The following is a 24,479-nucleotide window of genomic DNA, read 5'->3' as shown; positions in this document are numbered from 1 at the left end:
CTCTGACTTGACTCCTTGACATTTCACGCTGACGCCGCCTGATTCCAAATCTCTGACCCGTCCGGGAGAAAGAAAGAGCGACAAGAAGAAGCTACAGGTTCACTCTAGCCTGGCTTTGTACCAAATTGAAAACCTGTAATCAATGGTCTCCCAAACGGGGAATCTGTTTACAGGGTCCTTGTGTTTGCGCCTACATTCTCAGAGCTAACCCTTGGCTTACTGAAGCTAGGAGCGGTGTCTTGGCCACGATCCTCTGGGGAAAACATCTCTGAAGGTCCAAAGCGTGTTTGCATTTACAAGTGTTGACGAGGGGGTGGTCTGTTTCAAAAGACTCCTGCTGCCTGCCCAGTGGCTGTTCATTTAGAGCTCACATCTTCACTTGGAGGGACCTGAATTCTAAAACGCTCTTTGAATTAAAAGACACGTTTTAATATGACCCTCAAATGCTTAGAAAACACACACACACACACAGAGGCATGAACTACCTTTCAAGAAGCCCACGAAGAAGTTGACAATCTCAGCTCTTCCCAGATCTGGGAGCTGCTCTGTGCCTCAGTTTGCCCACAGAAAGGACTACGTGTGTTCCACCCAGTTAAAACTATCCGAAGAGAGAAGGGGCTTCCTCGGGAAGCGATAAACTCCTAATCCCTAAGGGTATGGAGGCCAAGGGTAGACAGCACATGTAGTGGGGCAGAAACAGGACACGTAATATTGGCTAACTAAATGCTTGGGGGTCCTTCGGGATCTCACACGAATCTGAGGCTCTAGAGTTTTGAGTTCAGGCAAGATGAGTTTATCACAGTAAATGGGACCTGATTTTCTAGCATCTTCTACCATTGATGGAAAGAAAGGTGATGTGAGGAAAAGAAAAGGTTTGGAGTCCTGCTTCTACCTTGGTTCTATGGCGTCCTAGCTGTGTGACCTAGGATAGGGCATTCAGCCTCTCTGAGCCTCGGTTCCTTCATCTGTCGGGGAAAAGAGGGAATGAAACCTGCCTACCGAGGTCATAAGGATAAATGAGGCAATGCACGCTACGCTCAATAAATGCCCACTCCCTTCCTCCTCTAGCCGATGGATACAGGGGCAGACAGGTACGTCATTGAGCCCTACAAGCTCCTCCCTCCACCAGATGCCAGGGATCAGACACCAGCAATCTCCACAGGCCCTTCGGAAAGAAAAGCACTGCCCTCCTTCAATGCCAGCTCTTGGCCCCTCCAAGGCCCTCACATCCTCCCGCCACTGGACCTTTGCACAGGCCATCCCTCTGTCTGAAATACTAATTTCTCTCCTTTCTCCAGTGCACCTGGTTAACTCCTGCCAATCACTCTAATTTCAGCTTGTGAGTGGCTTCCTCGGGGGGGACCTTCCCTGCCATAGACCAAAACAGCCCCGTTAACACATTTTCGCAGCCCCAGTACCTTCCTCCGGATTACTGATTAAAGTCTATGTTCCCCTTGACTCCTCAGAGGCGTGGTCCACATTAACTTTGCTCATTGCTATATTTCCAGTGGTGTCCGACAGGTACGTGCTGAGTGAAGGAAAGGATCCTTCCCTGCCTGTGCCTCTGACCGTCTGCTCCCCGCCTTGGCGCCCATGGTGTAACCACACAGATGCTCGCTGACCACTCTCTGTGGCTGTTCTCGCTGTCTGGCTGTTCCACCAAACGCCCTGACCACAACGCCCAGGCCCAGATGTCGGTTCTCCTCCCTGCCCACGGCCTCCCTGCGCTCTGGCACAGCTCCGGGACGTGGGCTCCCTGCGTCCATTTCACCAAGGATCTTTCAGGAGCATCGTCCGGTGCCCGGGCTCTGCCCACCATCCTGCATGGTGTTCTCACAAGAAACAACTCAGCAACAACACCGACAACGACAGTCACCCTGGGCCCGAGTTGTCGGTCAGCCTGGGCCTGTCGGATCTGGTCCCACCCTGACCTGGGGCCCCGTGTGTAGAAGTCACGCTGTGTCACCTCTGGGGCTTTCAGGGGCTTTCCTGGGAGCTGGCTGGGGCTCGTGTGCTGGGCCAGCACCCAGAGTGATGGGCAGGGGCCAGCTTTTCTCTGGCAATTCAAGATGGGCCAGTCCCCAGGCCGCCAGGAAGCCCTCACTAGCCATTTGTGTAGTCCCTGAAGGTCCCTCTTAGGACCCTCTTGGACTGCAGTGCCCCGTGCTGGCTGGCTTCCTCCCTGGGTTCCCCTCAGGAGGGGGCTGTGTGTGGGGCCCACTGCATTTCCCTGGCTGCACCAGTGAGTCTTAGGGAGACCAGGGTTTCCCGGGCCAGGGACTGCTCACAATGCCTGTGATAATTTCTTCACTAATGGCTCAGTCCTGGAGCCCAAGATTTACTCCCGTGAGAATTCAGAGGCTCTGGATAGTTGCCCCATGGGGACAAGATGTCAGTGGCTGGGGTGGGGCTGGGTTCGTTGTATCTCCTCCCTGGGGTGGCTCTGCACGTGATAGGCCATAGAACTGTATTTTTCCAGCACCTTGAGTTGGTTTTGGAGAGGGATGGGAGATGAGGCCGTCTGAGCTGGCCTTTTGGAGGTGGTTTAGGTAATTGGTGGGAAGTTCCTCTGGATGGAATGACTGGAGATTTTGTTATTACTCAAGCAAGGACAGAGCCTCATTTGGGAACAGATGTATGGCCATCTGGCTCATTTCTCTTCCCTTTCCCTCCCTTCCTACCCTCACGATTTCTCATCTAAGATCCATCATGACCAGGCTCTGAGCTTAGGACCAGAACCAAGGTCGGTGAGGGTCTAGGATGACCCGGAGGCGTCCGGCTTGGGAAAGTGGGTGGTCATGATGCTGTCCACTGATACGGGGACTGGGGTTTGTTTGGGTGCAGGGAATACAGTGAGGTCAGCTTTGGACATGCTGCGTCCGAGGGTCTAGAGGACTCCTGGGTAGACGTCCAGCAGGTGGTTGGGACTTTGGGGCTGAAGGCAGAAGGGAGACCTGGCCTGGAGAGATGGAGCTGAGGGGCCCAGAGTCAGGGAACAAAGCCACGGTAGCAGAAGGAACCATCCAGATGAGTCATGGGGAGAAAGAGGCTGCAGAAAACCCCATGATACATACAACCACTGAAGAAAGAGGCACTGTACTTCAGTGTTTCTAAGCAGCGCCCGCAGATTACTTCTTAATTACAAAAAAAATGACGGCGCTGTCCAGGGGAGAAGCCCAGGAGCCACCCCCTTAATCACGTGCTCAGAGTTAGCATCAGGGATGCTGGGGCCCTACCGACACCGGGGGTCTCCCGGGAAGATGCGCTAAGAGCCCAACATCACCCGTGACGTTCCTGCCAGAAATGCACAACCTGACTCCAATCACAAGCACGTATCAGGGAAACGTACTTTGAGGGACATTCCATCACATCTCTGACCTGTGCCCAAGGTCAAGAAAAACTGAGGGATACCTCTAGCCTAGAGGAAAGAAAAGGCATGCAGCAACTGAATGCAACGGGTTGATCCTGGATTGGATCCCTCGCTGGGAAGAGAAGCCTATAAGAAAGACCCGAAGTGGAATATTAAGACGATGGCATATTACCCCGTGACCAAAGGAATGGAGTTCCCGAGCAACAAAGAAACCCGTGCAGGAATCTCAGATGCATGTTACTGCGTGAAAGAAGCCAATCTGAGAAGGCTACGGACTGATTCCAACCGTATGACATTCTGGAAAAGACGAAACCATAATGACAGTAAAAAGATCGGCGGTTGCCAGGGGATGGGTGGGTGGAGCACAGAGGAGTTTTGCGGGCAGTGAAGCTGTTCTGTGTGACACACCCCGGTGGATACGTGCTATTACACATTTGTCCGAATCCATAGAATGCATGATGCAAAAAGTGAACCCCAGAAAACCCTCAACTATGGGCTTTAGTTAATCGTGATGAGCCAGTGGAGATTCGTCGACCGTAACCAATCTATCAGACTGATGCAAGATGTGAGTAGTAAGGGAAACGGAAGAGGGGTGGAGGAGAGGGGCTACCTGGGAACCCTCTGTAGGATCTGCTGAGTTCTTCTGGTAAACCTAAAACTGTTCCAAAACCAAAATGCCCATTAATTTTTTAGAAGGCCATTGAGGCACCTTTGCAAATCTCGACTAGGGACTCTGTGTTAAGTAATCGGATGTCATCAACACTGAGTTTTATCCACACTGATTCTGATCACGGAAAAAATAAAACAAGGAGAGAGGCCCCCATGATGGAGTGTGAGGACGGCCAGAGCGGCTGTGGGCGGGGAGTGCGGTCACCCATCCAGGCTGCCCAGAGGCCAGCTGCGTGGAGGGCAGAAACACAGCCGCTGGGCTTACTGAACGGGCAGCTACCGTTACCTCACGGGGGTGAGCTTCAGAGGTGTGGGGGGCGGGGAATCAGAAGGCAGGCGGGCTGGGTGACGGGAGGATAAAGACAGAGTAAATACAGGTGACAGTTGTCTGGATTTCTGAAGTCAAAGACAAGTTTCAAACACCCAATGTCTGAAGAGTTAACGCTGATTCTTTCACACATCAGCGATGGCCAGTGGCTTCTAGGCTTGGCAGATGGACAGACACACAGGGCCCTGGGACAACACAGCACGTGGGTCGAGGCCTGTCCCGGGCTCTCTCCTGTGGGAGCTCAAAGACTGCACTGCCCCAGCAAGGCCCAGCCCTTTGACGAAGGAAGGGCCAAATTTAGCCCCCAAAGTTGCACAGTGAATCACAAGGGGAACAGTGTCAAGTCACATCTCCTCTGTTCCAGTCCCAACTGGGCCCGTCGTCACATACGGAGAAGGGGCCAAGAGGCCGTGCTTCTCCCACTAAAAAGGAGAAGGTGGTCGTGAGGGGCAAAGACCGGGCACATGAGTGTTCGAGAGCAGCGCCTGGCACCCAGGAGAGATTTTTTAAAAAATCATAGTCATCGTGAGAGAGAGTTCCCATCTAACCTGGAAAACTCAGTAAGGCTTCCTTAGATGTGGTATCTGAGTATTTCGTGTGATCGAAGATGCTCACTGTGAGACGGGTCATGATTTCACACGCCGCTAAGAAAGGAAACTACCATGACGGAGCGTCCGACTGGAGCCCCCCACAAAGCTGGGAAGCCGGGGGGCCGCGCCTTCAACATCAGGGAGATCGAGAGCAAGTCCCACCTCACGGAAAGGGGAAGCGAGGAAATACGACGCGTTAGCTTGGCACTGGGTGGAGGGAGGGGGGTAAGACCCTTCCCCGAGAATGTGAGCCCCTAGAGCTCCCAGGGGCTGGGTGTCGGAATCCACGCGGTCGCTGTGGGCCGAAGGAAAACACAACAAAATACCGCCCTGCCAGCAAAGATTTTCCATTTCGAGAAATCTCAGGTGGATAGTGTCCTGGGTGGTGGAGGGAAGCAAACCCAAATCCTCACGGGAAGAACTCGATCGTAATAAGTCACCCGGATTCCAGAAATGTGAAAATGTGAAAAGTCACGACGAGCCTTAGAACCTACGAAATGCGATCCAGTAAATAAAACGCTCGCCATCTGGGTCCCCATCCCGAGAGGCCACAGCGTGCATGGGAGGGCAGTGTTTGCTCTCCACTCCTGCAAAACGGCACGCCGGCTGTGGCCCGGTTTACCCAGGCCAAAGAGACACATTTGCAAATCTGTGCTTGGACGCAAAGCTTATCCCAAGTAGACTTGAGAGTGGCTTGGACGCCACTGCCCTGGGCGGATGCGGGAATACGGTCCCCTCACGGCCCACGTGCAACTTAAAAAGCAATTACAGGGGCGCCGGGGTGGCTCGGTTGGGCATCTGACGGCGGCTCGGGTCGTGATCTCGCCGTTCCCAAGTTCGAGCCCCACATCGGGCTCTATGCCAACAGCTCAGAGCCCGGAGCCTGCTTCGGATTCTGTGTCTCCCTCTCTCTCTCTGCCCTTCCCCGCACTCGCACTCTGTTTCTCTCTCTCAAAAGTAAATAAACACTTACAAAAATTAAAAAAGATAACAAAAGCAGTTACATTTCATGTGCTGAATGCTGCAGGCAAACGTATCCGGGGGCACTGAGCTGGCGAGGGCGTAGGCAGGCTGCAAATTTAATAAATCTTAATTACCGTGTTTATACAAACAAACAGGCTGAAGCCATTGACGTAGTTGGAGCTTCCAGTGACTTTGTGCAGAGAGAAAAAAAAAAAAAGTGCAGAGAACCAACTGTTCATAAATAATTAGCTTTGGGGCAGTTTTTTTTTTCTTTTGGACTAAAAATAACATATGAAATGTTTTTTTAAGGTGGCCAGATTACAGCCTCTGAAGACAGCACTGTCACCCTGTCAGCGTGTGTGTGTATATGCGTCTGTGCGCACACACACAGGCCGCAGAAACAACACAAGAAGCACACCCAAGGGAGGGGTCTCCCCCCCCCAGGGGTGTCATTGTTCCCTTTGTTCTCCGAGGGATAGAAGCAGGGGCGGCGTCTGCAAAGTCTTCAGGGTCCTCATTTACCTGGCAATCGAGAACCTACTATGCGCAGAGTTACAAGGACTCTGTCTACCATCAGCTTGGCGGACCCTCGTTGTGTTCCTTGGAGAGCGTGGCTAAGTGGCTCGTCGACAGTCACGCACGCTAATGGTGGATCCGAGATTCAAATCCGGTGCGTCAAGCTGTGGTTCTCGAAGTGGGGTCCCAGGCCAGTAGCGTCAGCGTCACTTGGGAACTTGCTAGGAATGCAGATTCTTGGGCCGTCTCCGCCCTAGTGGACCAAAAACTCAGGGTGGGACCCAGAAATCGGTGCCTAAGCTGTCGTATAGATGAGCCCGAGATGGCCTCCGCACACGGCCTTGCAGGGTGCTTCTTTCCTCGTGGGCGGGCTTCACGAAAGCCAGGTGGCCAGCCGCAAACTCAAATTGTTACACATCCGATTATTTTATGTTACTATTATTTTTTTTTTAACTTTTTAAAGTTTACCTATTTTGAGAGAGAGAAGCATGAACGGGGTAGGGGCAGAGAGAGAGGGGAGAGAGAGACAGAGAGAGAGAGAGAATCCCAAGCAGGGCTCCAACTCACGAACTGCAAGATCATGACCTGAGCCAAAATCAAGAGTTGGACGCTTAAACGGGGCGCCTGGGTGGCGCAGTCGGTTAAGCGTCCGACTTCAGCCAGGTCACGATCTCGCGGTCCGTGAGTTCGAGCCCCGCGTCGGGCTCTGGGCTGATGGCTCGGAGCCTGGAGCCTGTTTCCGATTCTGTGTCTCCCTCTCTCTCTGCCCCTCCCCCGTTCATGCTCTGTCTCTCTCTGTCCCAAAAATAAATAAAAAACGTTGAAAAAAAAAATTTAAAAAAATAAATTAAAAAAAAAAAAAAAAAGAGTTGGACGCTTAACCGACAGAGCCACCCAGGCACCCCTACGCACCCGATTATTTTACACTGAGCCCGGATAAGCGTGTTTTTTAGCCATTTAGAGCTTGCCCGTTTCGCATACCCCACAAAGCCGTGCCCGGTATCTGCCAGCCGCAGATAAGACACAACCTGTAGCTATGAGGACCCCAGTCCACCTTTGCCCTTTAGAGCCCCGGACTCAGAGACGTGCCGTTCCTCCCAGCCAGGACGGGTTTGCAGTCTACCAGGGCAGGACTTGGCTCTTGTGATCACTGATGGATCCCAAGTGCCCACATCAGTCCTTGGCCCGGTCAGCTCTCAGTAAATACTTGTGGAACGAATGACGGACAGCAAATGAGCTGTGGCTGAGCCCCGAATGACAGGGCATTCCACACTAAGCCAATCGCGGACTGCCAGGAAACAGCCTGCTTGGGAGGCCTGGCCTCCCCCAGCCAAGTGTCCCCCGGCTCAGAAACATTTAGTGAGCACTCACTGTGTGCAAGGGATCAGGGGACCCAGACATGACTCCTCCGGGTTCCCCCTGGGACCTCCAGATGGGGGCTCCCCAGTGCAGGGCTTAAAAGTATGGAAGCCCCCGGAAGCCACCGGGCTGGACTGTGTGAGCCACCCTGTCCTTCCTGATGCTCTTGCACATTTCTCGAGGGGGCCCTCTGTCATTCTAAATGAGGGGGGGATTCAGGGCTACAGTCTCCCTGAGGGACCTCTACAAATGACAGTTCACCTGATCTTCAGAATTCATTCACGACGAAAGTCGGCACTGATAATTCCATTTTACAGATGGGGAAAGTCAAGCCCCAGGAGGCAAAGCCACTTGCCCAAAGCCACCAAGCTAGTTGACGCTGGGCCCCAAGCACAGCGTTGGTCTCGTGACCGCCCGGCCCAGTCCACAGGACACCCGCTCTCCTACGGACGTGAGACACAAAAACCCGCTGGAGACCAAGAAGAAATCCCAGCGTGCAAAGCGCCTGGAAACCGATCCCATGGCATTAGGGACCTCGAGGAACCCAGGGCTCTTTGGAGCAGAGCCTGCTGAAGGCTCACTCTGTTCTGGGCCAGGGCTTGAAACGAGAGCTCCCTTGCAAAAGGAGACATCCATTCACATCGGGTTTTCCCTGAAGCAGGGACACCCGCCAGGCCCCAGGGATGCCTTCTCCAAGGCATCCCTGGAAAGTCCAGATGACGGCCTTGGGGCCACAGCCCAGAGACCACCCGGAAGCCACATGCCTGTGCTGAAGGACTCATTCCGACCTTGCATTGCTCAGTTTCCCCACGCTTCCGTGAAGGCGGTGATGCCTCTTGGGTGTTGATGGTACCGTTAAATGAGATGCCCTCACCATGATTCAGCAGGATTTTCTGGCACACGGTGGATGGACGACACAGAGCGTCTCAAGTAATAACGATTAGTACTCACGACTAGTGCTGCTCCCACGGTTACCACTTCGGCCTGCAAACGCCACAGGAGTGGCTCTGAGCGCTTCTCAGCGGGCAGAAGTGGAAACACCTTCCTCGTAAAGCACGCGAGGCACAACCCCCCTTTCCCCCGTTACTCCCCCACTGGCCCCCGTGTGCCCAACCACCACTCAGGCGGCCACACGATCCAGCTGGCCTGGAGTGATCCAGGTCTCCTGGGACAGTCCTGGTTGACACCTGTTGTCACAACGTAATTGTTAATAGCGTCCTTGTTCACTCCCCACCACATCCTGGCGTGCGATGAAAAATTCCAGGGCCCCTCCTCTGTCATGCGTTTGTCACAGCTGAATACGTTCCACACACTCCTGAGGCCTCCCGAGGACCCCGGGGCCCGGCACAGCACAACACAGCCCGCAGCTCATTCCCCATAAACGTTCCTCAGACCTCGCGGAACCTTCCAGAAAGCCCGGGAGTCTGGCTGCAGCGCCACAGGCCTACCCACCTCCAGACGCCCTGCCCTCTAGCGTGTGGAGCCGATGGTGGACACCGTACCTTTTGGAATCCAGTCGGCTCCCCTGGAGAACTCTGTGTCTGTTATTTTCGGGAAGGAGAGGAAAAGGGGGGTGGGGGGGGGGAGAAGTTAAGTGAGTGATACTCAAATCCCAGCAGAGCCTGTAATGGAATATTCATTTTGTCAGGGGAGTGTTTCTTTAAAACTTCTGGTCATCTGGACAGGCTGAACCAGCAGGTGATTCGATTTAATGAGCTTTTTAACGCACTTCAGGCCCAGGTGGGATTCCGTCTGGGAAGCCTGGGCCGGCGGCCACCTGGCTGGGACTGCGGTGACACCTAGTGGCCACAGCGGCCGTGGCGGGGACGGCAAAGCTAGAGCGCTGAAGCTTGGCGTCTGGGGCCTGAGGGCCCCCTCAGAGGCCGTCTCGACTGCCCCCCTCCTCGGGCTAACCCGGGTGCCTCAGTTTCCCCATCGCTTCTCGGGGGAATGACAACAGTGCCCCCTCTGTAGGGTTGCTATGGGGACACGGCATTTAATAAAGGCTGTTATTACTAGTTAGCTTTATCATCATGTTGTGTGAGGACGCACGGGGACGCAAAGGGGGAAGGTGATGGTCCACAATCGCAGAGCAAATGGGTGGAGGAGTAGGGCTGGATCCCAGGGCCCCGGGCCCCAGTCCAGCGTGCCCCTCCATGGTGCCTCCCACGGCAGGGCGTGTTTGAATGCTGGCTTACTAGCGCCATGGCCGTGGGAGTTCGGCTCTCAGTCTCCGCTCTCCCTTTGGAGGCTGGTGTAAGGACCTGAATGGGGTCATAAAGACTTCAGCTGAGCCGCTCCTCGAACGTGAACCGTGATGGTCACTGCTGTCATTACCGGAGCGCCAGCCTCACGGGGCGGCAGGGTGGCCAGGTGACATGTTGGAAATGAAGCACCTACGACCCGCGAGCCTCCGTCACTCACTCCCGAGTTTAGCGTGTGGGGCAGAGAGGATGTGGCCCAGCTACGTCTCCCCAGACGAGCTCGGGCTCAGCCATAGCCCTCCCCCCCGGGGCCTGGGACCTGCACGCCCTCGGCACCTACCAGCAGGTGGCTGGAGTCCTTGAGCTTGGACTTGTACAGCATCCACCGGTAACGCAGGTCCTCGAGCTCGTCCGAGGACCCCCTCGCTGGCCCGACACGAAGGAGGTTCTCGAAGAGACGCTGACCTTCTGGCACCCGAGCCTGCAGCTCCTGTGGGGATAGGCAGTGTCACGTGCACCTTCCAAATGGCCCAGACGGCCCCACCTGCCTGGTAAGGAGGAGCCAATCGAATTTGTCTCGAGGGGCAGCTGAAGGAACCTGTAAAGTGAGAAGCCCATTGTGCAAATTCAAGCCAAGGCCAGGCAGTCGCTCTGTGGAATGCTACAGAAGGAACTCCTGCCTGAGAGGGGCAGGTACGCTGCTGACCTCCGTGGTCACTTCCGTCTCTGACATTCTAGAACCAAGTCCTCGGAGGGTTTGACAGAAGAGTCACCATCAGGATAAGAGCCACCACGGTTGAACGTGCTTTTCTGTTGGCATTCTTAAGCCTGGCAGAGTGCTACTAGGAGCGGGCAGATTTTTCTATCAAAATATAGTACTGTGTCACCCCAGGGTGGCACTTGTTATCCTCAGGACTCCTGAGAGGTAGTGATGTGGGGGTAGGAGCAGGGCTGCAAATCTGAGCGTGTGGGTTTAAATTCTGGCCAAGGATCCTGCCTCCACCCCATCCTGCTAGCGGTGTGATATGGGCAGGTTGCACAGCTTCTCAGAACCGACTAGAACGTGAACTCTTTAAGAGCAAGGAGGCCTAAACGGGAGCAGCCGCAAGTAATCTCTGATACGGCTGGAGTTGGATGGTGGTGGTGAGAAATGAGCATCACAGCCAAATGAGAGACAAGAGGGACGCAAGGACTTCCTCATCGTAGGTAATTGGACCAAACTTCTCACCGAGGGCAAAGTATTAGAAACACTTAAGCGTCATCAAAGAGTCAACAAGAGAGCAAGACCCATCAGGCTAAACCCTGGGAAAGGGTGAAACCCAAAGAAGTAAGGCCGGTGTTCGGACCGGCTTTTGTCTGCAGGACATTTGTCGATCTGGAAGAAACAGTTGTGAAACAGATCACACTTTGGGAAACCTCATGGGGCTATGGAGATAAAGGTCAAGGTCTGGGCTCTGCAGGGATAGAGACTTTGATAATCTGCTTCCCCTTTGGCTGAGATTCCTAAAGGTGAATCAGAAGTAAACTCACACTTGGGGCACCCAGGTGGCTCAGTCGGTTGAGCGTCCGACTTCAGCTCAGGTCATGATCTCACGGTTTGTGAGTTCGAGCCCCGCGTCGGGCTCTGTGCTGGCAGCTCAGAGCCTGGAGTCTGCTTCAGATTCTGTGTCCCCCTCTCTCTCTGTCCCTCCCCCACTTGTGCTCTGTCTCTCTCCCTCTCTCTCTCTCTCTCTCTCTCTCTCTCTGCCTCTCAAAAATAAAAAAAAAAAAAAAAAAAAAAAAAAGAAAAAAGAAAAGAAGTAAATTCACACCTTGAGTGGACTAAAGTCCAGCCCAGGTCACCAGTGGTCCAGGGAGCCTCAAACTTTGAACTTGGACTCACTGGTTTCAGAACAATAAAGTCCTCCTTGCCTGGCAGTCACAAACAAAATTCTCTCTGGAGAAGAGGTGATCCTGAATCTCAAATTAACCCTACATCTATTTCGTCAAATGCAATGCCCAGCACACAATCAAAGCAGCCTCATATATACAAGACACTGATAACAAGAACAAGCAGAAACAACATGTAAAAGAAATGTGCCTAAAATGACTTGAGAATTATTAGATGCACTATATAAAACAGCTACCGTGCTGGAAGAATTAAAAACCAGACTCAGCAGGGATCTGGAAGCTACAAAAAGTGACAGAGTAGCATTTCAAAAGAACCAGGTAGAAATTCTAGAACTGGCAAATACAATATCAAAAGCGAAAGGCTTAACAGACGTGTGTAATAGTGAATGAGACACAGTGAAAGAGAGAATTAGTAAACTGGAAGGTAGTATAGAAAAACTCTCCAGAATGCAACAGGAAGAGAGGGGATGAACAAAACACAAGAGAAGGTAGGAGACATAGAGCCCACAGAGAGAAGGAATAACATGTGTCTAAGCAGCATCACAGCAGGAGAGGAGAAAGGGGATAAGGCAAAGGCAATATGTTAGTATCAGAGAATTCTCTAGAATTTTCCGGAAAGACTCTAGACTACAGATTCCAGTATCCAGATGAATCCCAAGTAAGAAAAATAAAAAGACATCCAAACCCTAACATATCCTAATAAAACTGCAGAGAAATAAGGAAAAAGAGAGGTAAGCTGGGGCCCGGATGAGAAAGGCTTTGTGTGATACGTTTGGGAGGCTGGACTCTATACCGAAAGGTTTACATCAGGGGAAGGATAAAGTCACATTCATGATGCTAAAGGTCACTCTAGCTGCAGAATGAGCCAGGACCTGGATGGGGGCCCATCAGGAAGAAAGAAGGCCAGCTGGGAGGCTGTTGCCATAACCAAGGTCAAAAGTATCTAGATTAACATAGTGATAGTAAGGGGAGACAGAAACAAAAAATTCCCAGGACGTGGAATCCAAGAGGGCTTGGTGACTATTTAGATATGGGTGTGAAGGAGAAAGATCTGTGGTAGAAGGACTGCAGAAATGGCCATGACGCCCCCATCCTGCCTCCCCGCCATATTCATGACCTTTGCAATATGACTTTGAGTCCTTCCTACCAAGAGGTGGAGCCTGTTTTCCCTCCCCGTGAACATGGGTTGGCCCTGTGACCTTTTTTGTCCAACGGAATCCAGGGCAAGTAATACGCCAGTTCCTACTCGAGGCCTCAGAAGCCTTGAGCGCTCCCACTTGTCCTCTGAGACGACGCCTCTGCCACAAGAAGCCTGGGCTGTCCCACAAGAGGATGAGGGCTGTGCGGTCCGTCTCATGCTCATCTCCCACAGCCTGCCATCCCCCCAAAGTAGAGCCACCCAGCTGACCTATAACTGATAGCAAATAAGGGAGCCCAGCCAAGACCAGAAGCTCTGCCCAGATGAGCTCGGCCTAAATTGCCAACCTTCAGAACCATGAGTCAGATAACCGTTTGCTGTTTGGAAGCTCAAACCGATGGAAGGGTTTGTTACACAGCCACGGCTCGCTGATGGATAGGAGTCGTGATGAGGAGCGATATTGTCCAAGCTGGGGAACACAGAAGGAGGCTGAAGGAATGAATGGTTCTCCGAAAGTCCTTCGAAAATACGTGAACCAAAAAAGTTCAGAGACTATTATTTACACACGGATGAAAATGGCTCACAAGCCACGTGTGTGCTTCCTTTTGAAGAACCCCCTGGTGGCGAACACATCCGCGGGTGCAAAAGGAGGGCCGTTTTGTGGCAACAAACCTGTAGCTTCGTTTCCCTGGCCCTCAGATCCCTGGCTGCGGCCATTCTCATCGCGATGATGCTAACCAGCTTGGCGTTTTCCACCTCCAACCACTGCTCAAAGTCCCTCAGGAGCTGGGAGTAACCTTCCCGGCTGCCTTCTTCCCGGAGCAGATTTGCCTGCAGGAATACACAGCATGACCGACGCATCAGAGGGGGAGTCAGCCTACTGGCCACGCATCCTGTGGCTTCCCTCTGGGGCAGAAGGTAGGGCTGAGGATGCCCAAAGGTGACGAGAGGGGCCTGGAGCCTGGAGAGGGAGGAATGTCTCTGTAGCCAACGCGGCCACGTTAGAAATTTAATTCTAATTCAGGTCCAGGGTCCTGCGCTGCCTCGGCCAGTGCTCAGTGCCCTCCTGGACCACCCCCCCCCCCCCCCAGCCGCGACAACGGATCACCGTGGTCACCTGCTGGTCTCCTAGCGGCAGCCACCACCGTTCCTCACCAGGAAGGCTATCACGGTGGTTCCCCTTCCTCCACACCTGTCCCCCTCCGGGCTCTGTGGCCAGAGCGACCTGTCTAAAATGCAAGTCCATTCAGCGAGGCCCTTGCCAGTGCCTACTGCGCTTTCTGTAAACCCTGACTTAATTGCCTGCGGTTCCCACTTCCTCACTCCTCAAAATGTGCCCCGAAGCCCAGCGGCATGGGCGTCACCCGGGAGCTTCCAGAAATGCGGAATCCTGGGCCCCGCCCCAGACCCGCTGAGCGGAAGGTGCCTTCTCCCACGATCGGGGTGCACGTTACCGCGTGCAAAGCTCTGCGCTGGGTCGGAAGTTCCCGCGGGTTGGAAGCGATTCTGTTTCACTCCCGGCTGCACCCCGGCTCCAAGTGCGGGCCCCAGGGCACAGTAACGCTCAGTGATTTGGGAAGGGGCGACACAAGGATACATGGGAGAATGGGAGTGGAGGTGTCGTTTTCGAAGGACAAGGGAGGATGGGTCTTTTCAACGCGGTTCCTTTTTTTAAAAGCCGTCGGGAGAAGGGGTGAGCGACACAAGATGGTTGGGTTAGTTCTTTTGAACAAAATGCGGCTTATGGCACACAAAAAAGGTACCCCTCTCGCGCGATTTCAGTTTGCAGTGTGGGGCCAGCAGGAAGCCGTCAGCCCTGCGAGGGGCGAGGTTTCCGAGGGGTGGGGACCTGTCTGCCCAAGCGACACTTCTGACCTTCCCCCTGGCCCGGGGCTGGGGCCTCTGAGTCCCTCTGTCCAGCGGCACACCCAGGAGAGGACACGGCCGAGTCCTGAGTTGAGCACGCGGCCGCAGGCAGGGAGGGGGCTTGGGGGAAGGCCACCCACCGTCCCTCCCTCCGGGTCTGCCGTCTCCCTGGAAGGCCCCCCTGGGCAGACTCACCCGGCGGTGCCGCCCGGAAAGAGGCTCCGCGGGATCGATGAGAAACCCAGTCTTTGGGATGTTGTTGGTGAAAATCGTTTTCTTCCCCGAGTCCACTTCCGTCCTCTGCAGCTGCTGGTTTCTGATGAGGCTGAGAAGACACCCAGCCCAGTCAGCGTGGCGCTGTGATGGGGACTCACCGGGTCACAGAAGCAACAGACTGGGGGCACCACGGGGTAGGAGCCGACTTCTGGGCCTCGCAAGTCAGTGACCATCCTTCGGGTTCGTCGGAACGTTCCCAAGGCTCCAGTTCCCTACTCGAGACCCGCGTCACCCTGCCGTTAAAGTGCACACGCCCATCGGCGCGGGGGAGGCCCAAGCCAGGAGGGGCTGCAGGCTGACCCCCCCCCCAAGCCGGGACACCTCCCTGGTCCCCCGGCTCCCGCTAGAATCGCCCCTGGGCCAGACTGGAGATACACGGGGGCACCTGACGCCATGCTTCTACGGGCCCGCTGAGCTCTCCCCCTGGCGAAACGGGGGTGTCGCCTGAGACCAGGCTCGGAGCGGGGGACCCTCACCTCAGCAGGCTTTCCTCCAGCAGCTTCAGAGCCTGCCACGACCCCACCAGTTCCTCCAGCTCCTCCTGGACCAGAGCAGCCCCTTCCGGAGAAGACTTCTTCATCACCAGCCGGCCATAGGCTTCGACCAGGGGCAGCTGGGCCTCCTTCTCCGGGAATTCAGCCAGCAGCCTCTGAAGGACACACGCACACACGCACACACGCACACACACTCAGTGAGCTCTTGGGACAGGGGTCTCTGTTCCCCAGTGTGGGCTCTTTGGCCTCCCAAGCCTGCTTTTGGGGACGTAAGTGAAGGCACGGGCATCCCCGTGGGGAAAGCCATCCCACCTCGACTTCGACCTCCCGGGACTGGGCGTCCCACGGGCCCGCCTCCTCCTGATGTGACTCCAGCTTCTGGGTGACCACGGCGATCCACTGTCGCAGCTCCAGCAGCTCGTGGCTGAAGGTGCAGTGTTCCCTCACACTCTGCTGACACCTGTCCATGAGGTCCTGCAACACAGCCCAGGGGGCCCAGGGCGCTCTGAGTGCAGGCAAAGGTGGGACCCCGGGCCACCCCATCCTGCAGGGCCCCCAGACCTTCCCTGGGGCAAGACGGCCCCCAGGGCTTCCCAGCCAGCGGGAACATGAGACGCTGGTCCTCCCTTGTACACAGGACAGGGATTTACTCTGGCAGGACCAACTCTGGTTTAAAGTGTCTCTAAGCCTCCTATTCAAAAAAATTTTTTTAACGTTTATTTATTTTTGAGGCAGAGAGAGACAGAGCATGAACGGGGGAGGGTCAGAGAGAGAGGGAGACACAGAATCCGAAGCAGGCCCCAGGCTCCCAGCCGTCAGCACAGAGCCCGACGCGGGGCTTGAACTCACGAACCACAAGATCGTGACCTGAGCTGAAGCTGGACGCTTCACCGACTGAGCCACCCAGGTGCCCCTAAAGTGCCTCTAAGCCTTCCTAACTTTTATGTGGATGTTACCACGTCTGGACGAGGGTGTGGACGATCAGAGCTCCTGTCCACCACTGGCGTGGGTGTAAATCATATACCACTTGGGGAAACCAGAGGTCAGTATCTACTAAGACTGCACACAGGCATCCCTACGACCCAACCCTGTCGCCCCTGGGCAGACACCTAACAGATACAAACGTATCGTCACCAAAAGGCCCGCACGCGGTGTCGCTTGTAACAGGAAGAGACAGGAAAGCACCCAAGTGCCCGTCAGCAGAAGTATGGATGAATATGTTGAGGTATATTCACACGCTGGGATATTTTACAGCAGGAACGAGCGGTCTATGCAACAGTCATTATAATACAGCATTGCGGGTGAATTTACAGCCGGCGTGTGGATAGCTAGGAGCCAGATACACACAGAAAACCATTCTGTGCGATTCAATTAAAATAACGTATAAAGTCAGGCAAACCCAACCCAGGGTGTTCCAAGTCAAACATCAGGGTTGCCTTCAGGCACCAGGAGTGGCGGGCAGTGGCTGTGGGGGGGCCCCAAGGGGCTTGGGGGAGCCAGTATCCTTCTGTGTCACGATCTGGGTGCTGAGAACGTGGATGTGTCCAGTTTTTAAAAATGCATCGAGGGGCGCCTGGGTGGCGCAGTCGGTTAAGCGTCCGACTTCAGCCAGGTCACGATCTCACGGTCCGTGAGTTCGAGCCCCGCGTCAGGCTCTGGGCTGATGGCTCGGAGCCTGGAGCCTGTTTCCGATTCTGTGTCTCCCTCTCTCTCTGCCCCTCCCCCGTTCATGCTATGTCTCTCTCTGTCCCAAAAATAAATTAAAAAACGTTGAAAAAAAAAATTAAAAAATAAATAAATAAATAAATAAAAAATAAAAATGCATCGAACCGCACAGGTAGATGTTCTCTTTTCTACATACGATGATGCTTCGATAGAGAGTTTTTGAAAATGGTCCTGCTTTTTTTCCCCTCTCCTCTGGGTCAGCCCTTCCCAACTCTCAGGCTGGGGCCTTGTTCTTCTCCGTCCTCAGGAAAGGAAGGGGCCTGTGCTCCTGGTCACCCGACCTGGGGCCCTCTGAGCCCCTCTCTCCCCACCCACTGCAGGCCAGTCAGACCCCAGGGTCTTGCTGTGACCCCTGGCTTGGGCCACCACAGGCCCTGCCCTCCTTCATTCCAGACACCGGCTGACGCCCGCCCCTGGACACCAGGCCCCCTAGAACTGGGGAGACAGAGAGGGTGCGTCCCGAGTCTCTGCCACAAACCAGTGTTGAGAGCCTGAACAGTTACCTAAAAGTCCACTTCTCCGCACTGTCGCTACCATAGCCCCTGTCCCCATTCACCAATGTCAAACCCAATGCTTTCAATGGCCTCCGATTGCTTAGTGGGGTCTGTCTCCCCCGGGGGGAGACGGAAAATGGCCTGGGCTGTGGGGAAAGGACTTATTAGAACTTACTAGGTTTAAAAACCCTGAGTGGGGCACCTGGGTGGCTCAGGAAATCTTGTGGGCGGTGGGGCAGTTCTGCGTTGTGGGAGCCGGATGAGGGCACCTGTCCCTCTCCCTGTATCTGCAGGGGTCACCCCTGCTCTATCATGGTCACAGCGACCAAAACCCCCTATGAGCTTCCAGGAGACGTGGCTCCATCGAGGGAGGCCCGTTGGTCTAAGCGATGCGTGAGGTCTAGATGAACTGATTTAACTCCACCTAATAAATTAGCAGCTAGTGGTCTCAAGGTGGAGGTGGGGGAGTAGAGAACTAGGAAATCACCATCCCTGCCCTTTGGGGGCCCACAGAGCCCAGAGAAACAGCAAACACCAACTTTAATGCCTCTATCCAATGATGAGCCAGATTGATCGTGATAATAGTTAATAAGGAGCATTACCTGAGTATGATTAGCGGTTGCAGAACGCAAACATTCCAGTTCAATCGCGCTCTTTAATTGTTGCCTAAACACTTCTTCAAGGAAGCATCGTCCCCCTTTCATTACTGTGTCGCTCAAGGCTTTTAATTTCTTTTTTATTTTTTAAAGTGTATTCCTTTTGAGAGAGGGGGAGAGAGAGAGCCCGAGCAGGGGAGGGGCAGAGAGAGGGAGACGGAGAATGCCGAGCAGACTCCGTGCTATCAATGTGTAGCCCAGTTCGGGGCTCGAACTCACGAACCGTGAGATCATGACCTGAGCGGAAACCAAGGGTCGGACGCTCAACCAACGGAGCCACCCAGGTGCCCCCAGCCTAGGTTTTCTTGAGGTGTGGCTGCCCGAGAGGCGGCTCCACAATCCCCAGGGCACTTGTTACAAATGCAGAGCCCGGGACCCCATCTGAATCACTTAAATTTGTCCTCAGTCCAGTTTTGAAGAAGCCTGCGCCAGCCCCCCCCCCCCCCCAACCCCCGCCCCATTCCATTCCCAGGGCTCAAAGGGCCCGGGTGGCCACTAGAGGGCGCCGCAGAGGAGGCTCCCAGCCGCCGTGGTGCAACTTTCAACCCGCTCTTAACATGGCTTACACACCCCCACGCCCACTGCACCCGGGGCTGTTAGCCTGTTCTGTTCCTTGGCCTCCGGGCACACCTGGAATTGTATATGAGCTTGTTGTTTTGCGGACTCACTGTCCATCTCCCCACTGGAATATAACCCCGGGGAGCAGGGCTTTGGCTGTCGGCCTGGTGCCAGCCTTCATCCTCAGGGCCCAGGACCCCCCACCCCCCACCCCCGCCATAGGGGCCATGCTCACTACTCGTCTGCTGAATGAGTGAGTGAGGGAGGGAAGGAAGGGAAAAAGAAAACAGAAAGGTTCGGAGGAATGCAGGAAGAAAAGGCAGAGAGTGTAGGATCCCAGGCGCCTGGTTTTACCTCCAGAGACCTCTGCAGGGCCTGGTAGTCGGCAGAAATCTGCTCCATTTTGTGCTGGTGGGCGGGGTTCCCCTGGACGAGAGGCCTCACGGCCTCCATCTGTGCCCCAAGGTCCAGCCCCTCTTCCTGCAGCCCCTGCAGCAAAAAGGAGCAAGTGTGGCCGTGCTGTTTATCTCCTGTCATGGGAGCTGATGGGGGGAGGGGGGCTCTGAGTGGGGGAGCTTGGGGAGGTCCCGGCAAGATGGGGCTCCCCCACCCCAGTGGCGGCACCATATGGCCATCTGATGGGCCTACTCTCAGAGCTGGTGAGACTTTTTAAAAGGAGACAGAAATATTCTGGGACACCCTGAAAACAAACGGTTACGGCCTGGAAGGCATCTCTGGGGGGGGGAGGAGGGTCAAACTCCCGCCTGGATTCTTACCTGATGACCCCCTCTCCTTGTGAAGAATCACGCCCCAACTTCAGTTTTAAAGCCCCCGGACACACCATTTTTAACGTCTTCCCAAGAACCCTCTCAAGGTACGAATGAAGCCAAAAGTGCTTGACTTTTAAAAGGGTAATTGTATCACGCGCATTTAAAATCCTGCAGCCTCCTTATCAAGCCAATCATTATTGACCAATCTGCCTACGGGCAGTCTGCCTGTGTTTTAAAACATTTATTCTCGCTTCCAAAATCAGATCATTTAACTGAAGGCCTCTGTACTCATCAGGAACACTTTTAGAGCAGAGCAATTTTAAAACCGAATACCAACATGACATTTTGCAGCGACAGAGTAAACAGAAGTGCAGCTGATCTTTTCCTGAGGCTCAAGAATTCGCGGTCTGCAGGGTACTAAAGGTCCCGCAGAGGCCAGAAGCCACCAGATCAATCTAGCAGAGATCTGGACAAAAGGTCAGACCTCAGGCGAGGGGCTCGGCGGCTGCTGTTTTGCCAGTTACTGCCGCAAGAGGGGAGCTGCCTAGAGACACAGCTGAGCACCTGAACGGGGCCACCCCGGGCCCCACAGGGCCCTTACCTGCAACCTGGAGAGCTGGGTCTGTTTCCTAGGAAGGTCCTGCTGAAGCCCGTTCTCAGCTCGGACCCTGCCTTGGAGGTCCGACAGCTTCTTCTGTAGGGGCTCGAAAGCAGCCCCAAAATCTTGGTGCTGAGCCAGCAGGCTCTGCAGAGACACACAACGGACAGCACGCAGATTAAGAAATCCCCTCACGGGCACCCTGTACGACCGGCCACTCACCACCAAACTCCGGCCTTCTCCCGGCCGGCTCCTATCCACTCCGGCATCACCCCCCTCCAGGAAGCCTTCCCGGAGCCCTTGCTGGGGTTGGACGCCCCTCCTTGGAATCACCGTGGCGTCCTCACCGTGACAGTTGCTCTGCTCCCTAGCACAGAACTGCATCCCATAATACGTACACACCAGATCCCGCCGGAGGCCTGCTTTTGCCAATAAAGTTTTATTGGGATACGGCCACGCCCATTCACTTCTAGCCGCTCTCATGCCTCGGTAGACCCGAGGGGCCGCAGCCGAGACTGTCTGCCACACAAACCCTAGGGGATTTGCTAAACGTTCGCTACTTGGGGGAGATGAGATCCCGGATGTGAATGGAGCTCTCGGCCAGGGCCCGGTCCCTCCCAGTGCCCGAGAGTTATGTCGTCGTCATCATCTGATGCTCGGCAAACATTTGTTACGTAAAAGAACACACCGTCCTCGACATGCCACGTTACCCCTTCGATTTAGTGCAGTCATTCAGAAATGTGCTCCTAATAACATTAGCTTCCGGCTCTAGGTGGTTGAAAGTTCACAGGCAATTTTCTCTGCATTTTCTCATTAGACAGCAGCCCCCCCCCCCCCCCCCCCCCCACCCTGGCTTCCTCAGGAAGACAGTTCCAGTGTCGAGGGAGCAGTGTCAAGGGAGATTCAGGGGCAGGGGTGGGCACAGCAGGTGCCCAGGATGCCAGTTAGAAGGATCGCACGTTAACTGGCGAGGGAAGGCCACCCGGTGACAAGTGGTGGGGCTGAGGGAGGAGTCTGGGCCTCCTGCCTCCCTCCCCAGAAGGCTGTCCCCCAGGACGGCGGCCGCGACACCCACCTGCAGCTTGCTTTTCCTCTGCAGGAGGCCGTTGTGCACCAAGTCTCTGTCCCGCACGGAGCTCGCCACCTGCTCCAGGAGGGTCGTGGCTTCGTCCTGGCCGAAGACGCTCCTCAGCAGGTCTTTCTTCAGCTGTAGCATCATCAGCTGCTCCTTCAAGCGCGAGCTTTCTGCCAGGGCCGCCTACAGGGGACAAGGCCTCCGTGACCCCCAGGGCACGGCAGGGCAGGGCAGGGCGGGACCGGGCTGGGAAGCGGTACCGAGAGCACATCGGTCCTGCCTCAACTTCCCCGGGACGCTGCACCTTCGTGCCTGGAACTGAGAAAGCGGCGGACGCCAGGAGGAACGGGCTGGCGGGGACGCGTCAGGGAGGCCCTGACTTTCAGGGTCAACTTGATTCCTCTCTCACCCCCCACTTCTATCCTATCACCAAAGCCCAGGCAAGACTGTACCTCCTGTCCAGCCATCCCCCCTGCCGGTGTCCACAGCGGACTCAGCCTCGCTCACCTGGACCACAGCAGCCCTTGACTGCCTGCCCCCCCGCAGCTGTCCCCCCAGAATCGACCGCCCAGACTGCGGCCGCACCTGCCCCCCCCCCCCCCCCCCCCCCCAGAACCGACCACCCACCCTGTGCCGCCCCCCCCCAAGCTGTCCCCCCAGAATCTACCGCCCACACTGCAGCTGCACCTGAACCGAACCAGTTGGATCCTTTACTCGATAATCCCCCATCACCTACAGCAGTGGGCCTACCCCTTGGGTGCTGTTTGGGACACAGGGGTCTATGGGAGCACATGAGAATTCAGGAAAGCTCCCTAGAGGAGGTGACATCTGAGTGGAATCGTGATGCGCAGGTGATGGAGGTGCCAGGTGAAGGAGGGACCTAAGGGAGACTCACGTGATGAGCAGCTGTCTCCCTGGGCCTTTGCATGGCCCCGGCCCGCCTCCTCCAGGAAGCCGGCCCCGACCACACCCCCAGCCTACACTCACTCTTCCTGCCCCAAAGCCCTGTGCCAATCTCCGGCTTCTGCTGACTAACGAGCCGTTTGGGGTCAGCACGCCTTGCTGATCTGAGGGCCCAGGGTCCCGGAGGCCAAGGGAATTGTGTTCGGCTGGCCAGAGTCCTTCCGCTTTATCCCTGGTGATGTTACTGAGACACCGAGCTGGGCACAGGGCTGGGAAGGGACAAAGACCCCAACCCAGGTCGGTACCTGCGATCCAAGGCCGAAAGTGATCATCTCCCTTCAAGTGTCGACAGAGCCCTCTGGGTGTTGGAGGCAGAGCTGAACGCCCCTAGTTGGGGAAATCCGAGAAGCCTCCCCAGAGCAGGCGGTGTTGCCAGAGCCCCGGAAGAGCAGAGGGGGCCCCTGGAGCAAGGGCAGCCTAGACACGGCCGGCACAGCCGAACTGGCGTCCCCCGCGATGGGGGCAGGTGGTGTGAGAGGACAAGCCCCTTGCTAGGGAGGGTGCCCTTCACTCCCTTGCCAGAAAGCCTGGACACAATAGTGCAGCAGTTAAGAGTTCAGGCTGAGAAGTTGCGATCCGGAGGCCTTGGGTCGTTCTGAGCCTCAGTTTCCTCATCTGCAGAACAGGCAGAGCCACGCCCAACTCCCGGGGTCGGCGTGAGGGCTGAAAGGGGGCGGTGCCCATGCAGCCTGTAGCCTGGCGCACAGCCCGCAGGGAACACACAGTAACAGACGGCCTGTCTCTCTGGTACCATCTAACCAGCCGCTGCGGGCTGAATTGCGTCCCCCCAAAAGATGTGAAGTCACAGCATCTCCGCCCCGACTGCCCCAGAATGTGACTGTATGTGGAGACGGGGTCCTTACGGAGACGGTCAAGTTGGAATGAGGTCATGAGGGTGGGCCCCAATCCAGTTAGGACCGGTGTGCTTCTTCAAAAGGGAAATCTGCACCCCGACCCACAGGCACCAAGGCAAGACGACGCGAGGACACGTGCGGAGAAGCTGTCCAGGTGATGGCAAAGGCCGAGATCGCCGGGCCAGGTCTACAGGCCAGCGAACAACGACACCTGTCAGTCGACACCAGGAGCTAGAAGAGGCAGGGCAGGATGGTCCCCAGAGCCTTCAGAGACGGGGCGGCCCTCCTCACTCGGCGCTTGTCGTCTCCAGAACTGTGTGAGAGTGAGTCGCCATCGCGCTAAGCCATCTGGTTTTGGAACTTTGTCACAGTCGTCCTTGGAAATGAGCATCTCAGCCATGCCCAGCTTTGGGGCCTGACGCCTTAGTCCTAGAGGAACTTTGCAGGTCTGATAGGCTACGCTGAGGCTAGCTAGGCGCAGGAACTGAGCCAAGAAAAACAGGGCTGGCGGCTCAAGCCTGGCCCGTGAAGTCCATCCGGCCTGGGAAGGGCTCGTGAGCGCAACGCGAGACGTGATCCCAGCCAGCACGGAGCACGGAGAAGCCATAGTCCTGCCCACCTGTTCCAACCCACTGATCCGCGAAACTCCTGCCCCGGGGAGTCCTGAGTCACACTCTAGAAAGACGGAACCTCTCCCTCCCGCCTGGCACAGGTCCTGGTTAGCTTTCTGCCCCCCGTGGGAAGGACGGGATGGAAATGCAATCTGATCTAGCGGGAAAAGCACTTGCCGTGGAGTCAACCAGACCTGGGTCAAAGCCAGCTCTGCCACTTGGTCGCTGTGTGACCTTGAACCAGTGCCTTTCCCTCTCTGGGACATGGTTTCCTCAACAGTCAAATGATAAAAATAAAACTGCCACATTGCAAATGGCAACCCTGTTCCCAGGACCCAGGGTGACAGCAGGAATAAGAAACATAAGATGAGAGTCTAGAGCCTGCCATTCTGGCCTCAGCCCCGCCTCTGGAGTGGCCCGACCTTGAACAAACACCCTAACTTCTCTCTGGCTCTGGTCCCTCATCAGCAAAATGAGGAGGAAAATAATAGAAATGGAGACCAAAATCTGTG

General features: G+C 55.4%; 1 protein-coding gene across 2 annotated transcripts in view; it reads right to left on the bottom strand.

The window, feature by feature from the left end:
* The window catches only part of SYNE3 (spectrin repeat containing nuclear envelope family member 3), a 99,187-nt gene that overhangs the window by 11,254 nt on the left and 63,454 nt on the right, over positions 1-24,479 (bottom strand). The window contains exons 9-17 of one of the 2 annotated variants that reach the window (XM_049612214.1): positions 21,540-21,722; positions 20,468-20,611; positions 19,451-19,585; positions 15,976-16,137; positions 15,646-15,818; positions 15,089-15,218; positions 13,700-13,858; positions 10,340-10,489; positions 9,298-9,336 (exon numbers count right to left, since the gene is read on the bottom strand). In XM_049612214.1, coding sequence (XP_049468171.1) covers positions 9,298-9,336; positions 10,340-10,489; positions 13,700-13,858; positions 15,089-15,218; positions 15,646-15,818; positions 15,976-16,137; positions 19,451-19,585; positions 20,468-20,611; positions 21,540-21,722 — 1,275 coding nt within the window. The remainder of the gene's footprint in view (positions 1-9,297; positions 9,337-10,339; positions 10,490-13,699; positions 13,859-15,088; positions 15,219-15,645; positions 15,819-15,975; positions 16,138-19,450; positions 19,586-20,467; positions 20,612-21,539; positions 21,723-24,479) is intronic. The other variant, XM_049612213.1, reaches the window with a different exon arrangement.

The sequence above is a fragment of the Panthera uncia genome (genome assembly GCF_023721935.1).
Source record: "Panthera uncia isolate 11264 chromosome B3 unlocalized genomic scaffold, Puncia_PCG_1.0 HiC_scaffold_1, whole genome shotgun sequence".
Classification (NCBI taxonomy): domain Eukaryota; kingdom Metazoa; phylum Chordata; class Mammalia; order Carnivora; family Felidae; genus Panthera; species Panthera uncia.
This window is presented reverse-complemented; position numbering and strand designations above follow the sequence as displayed.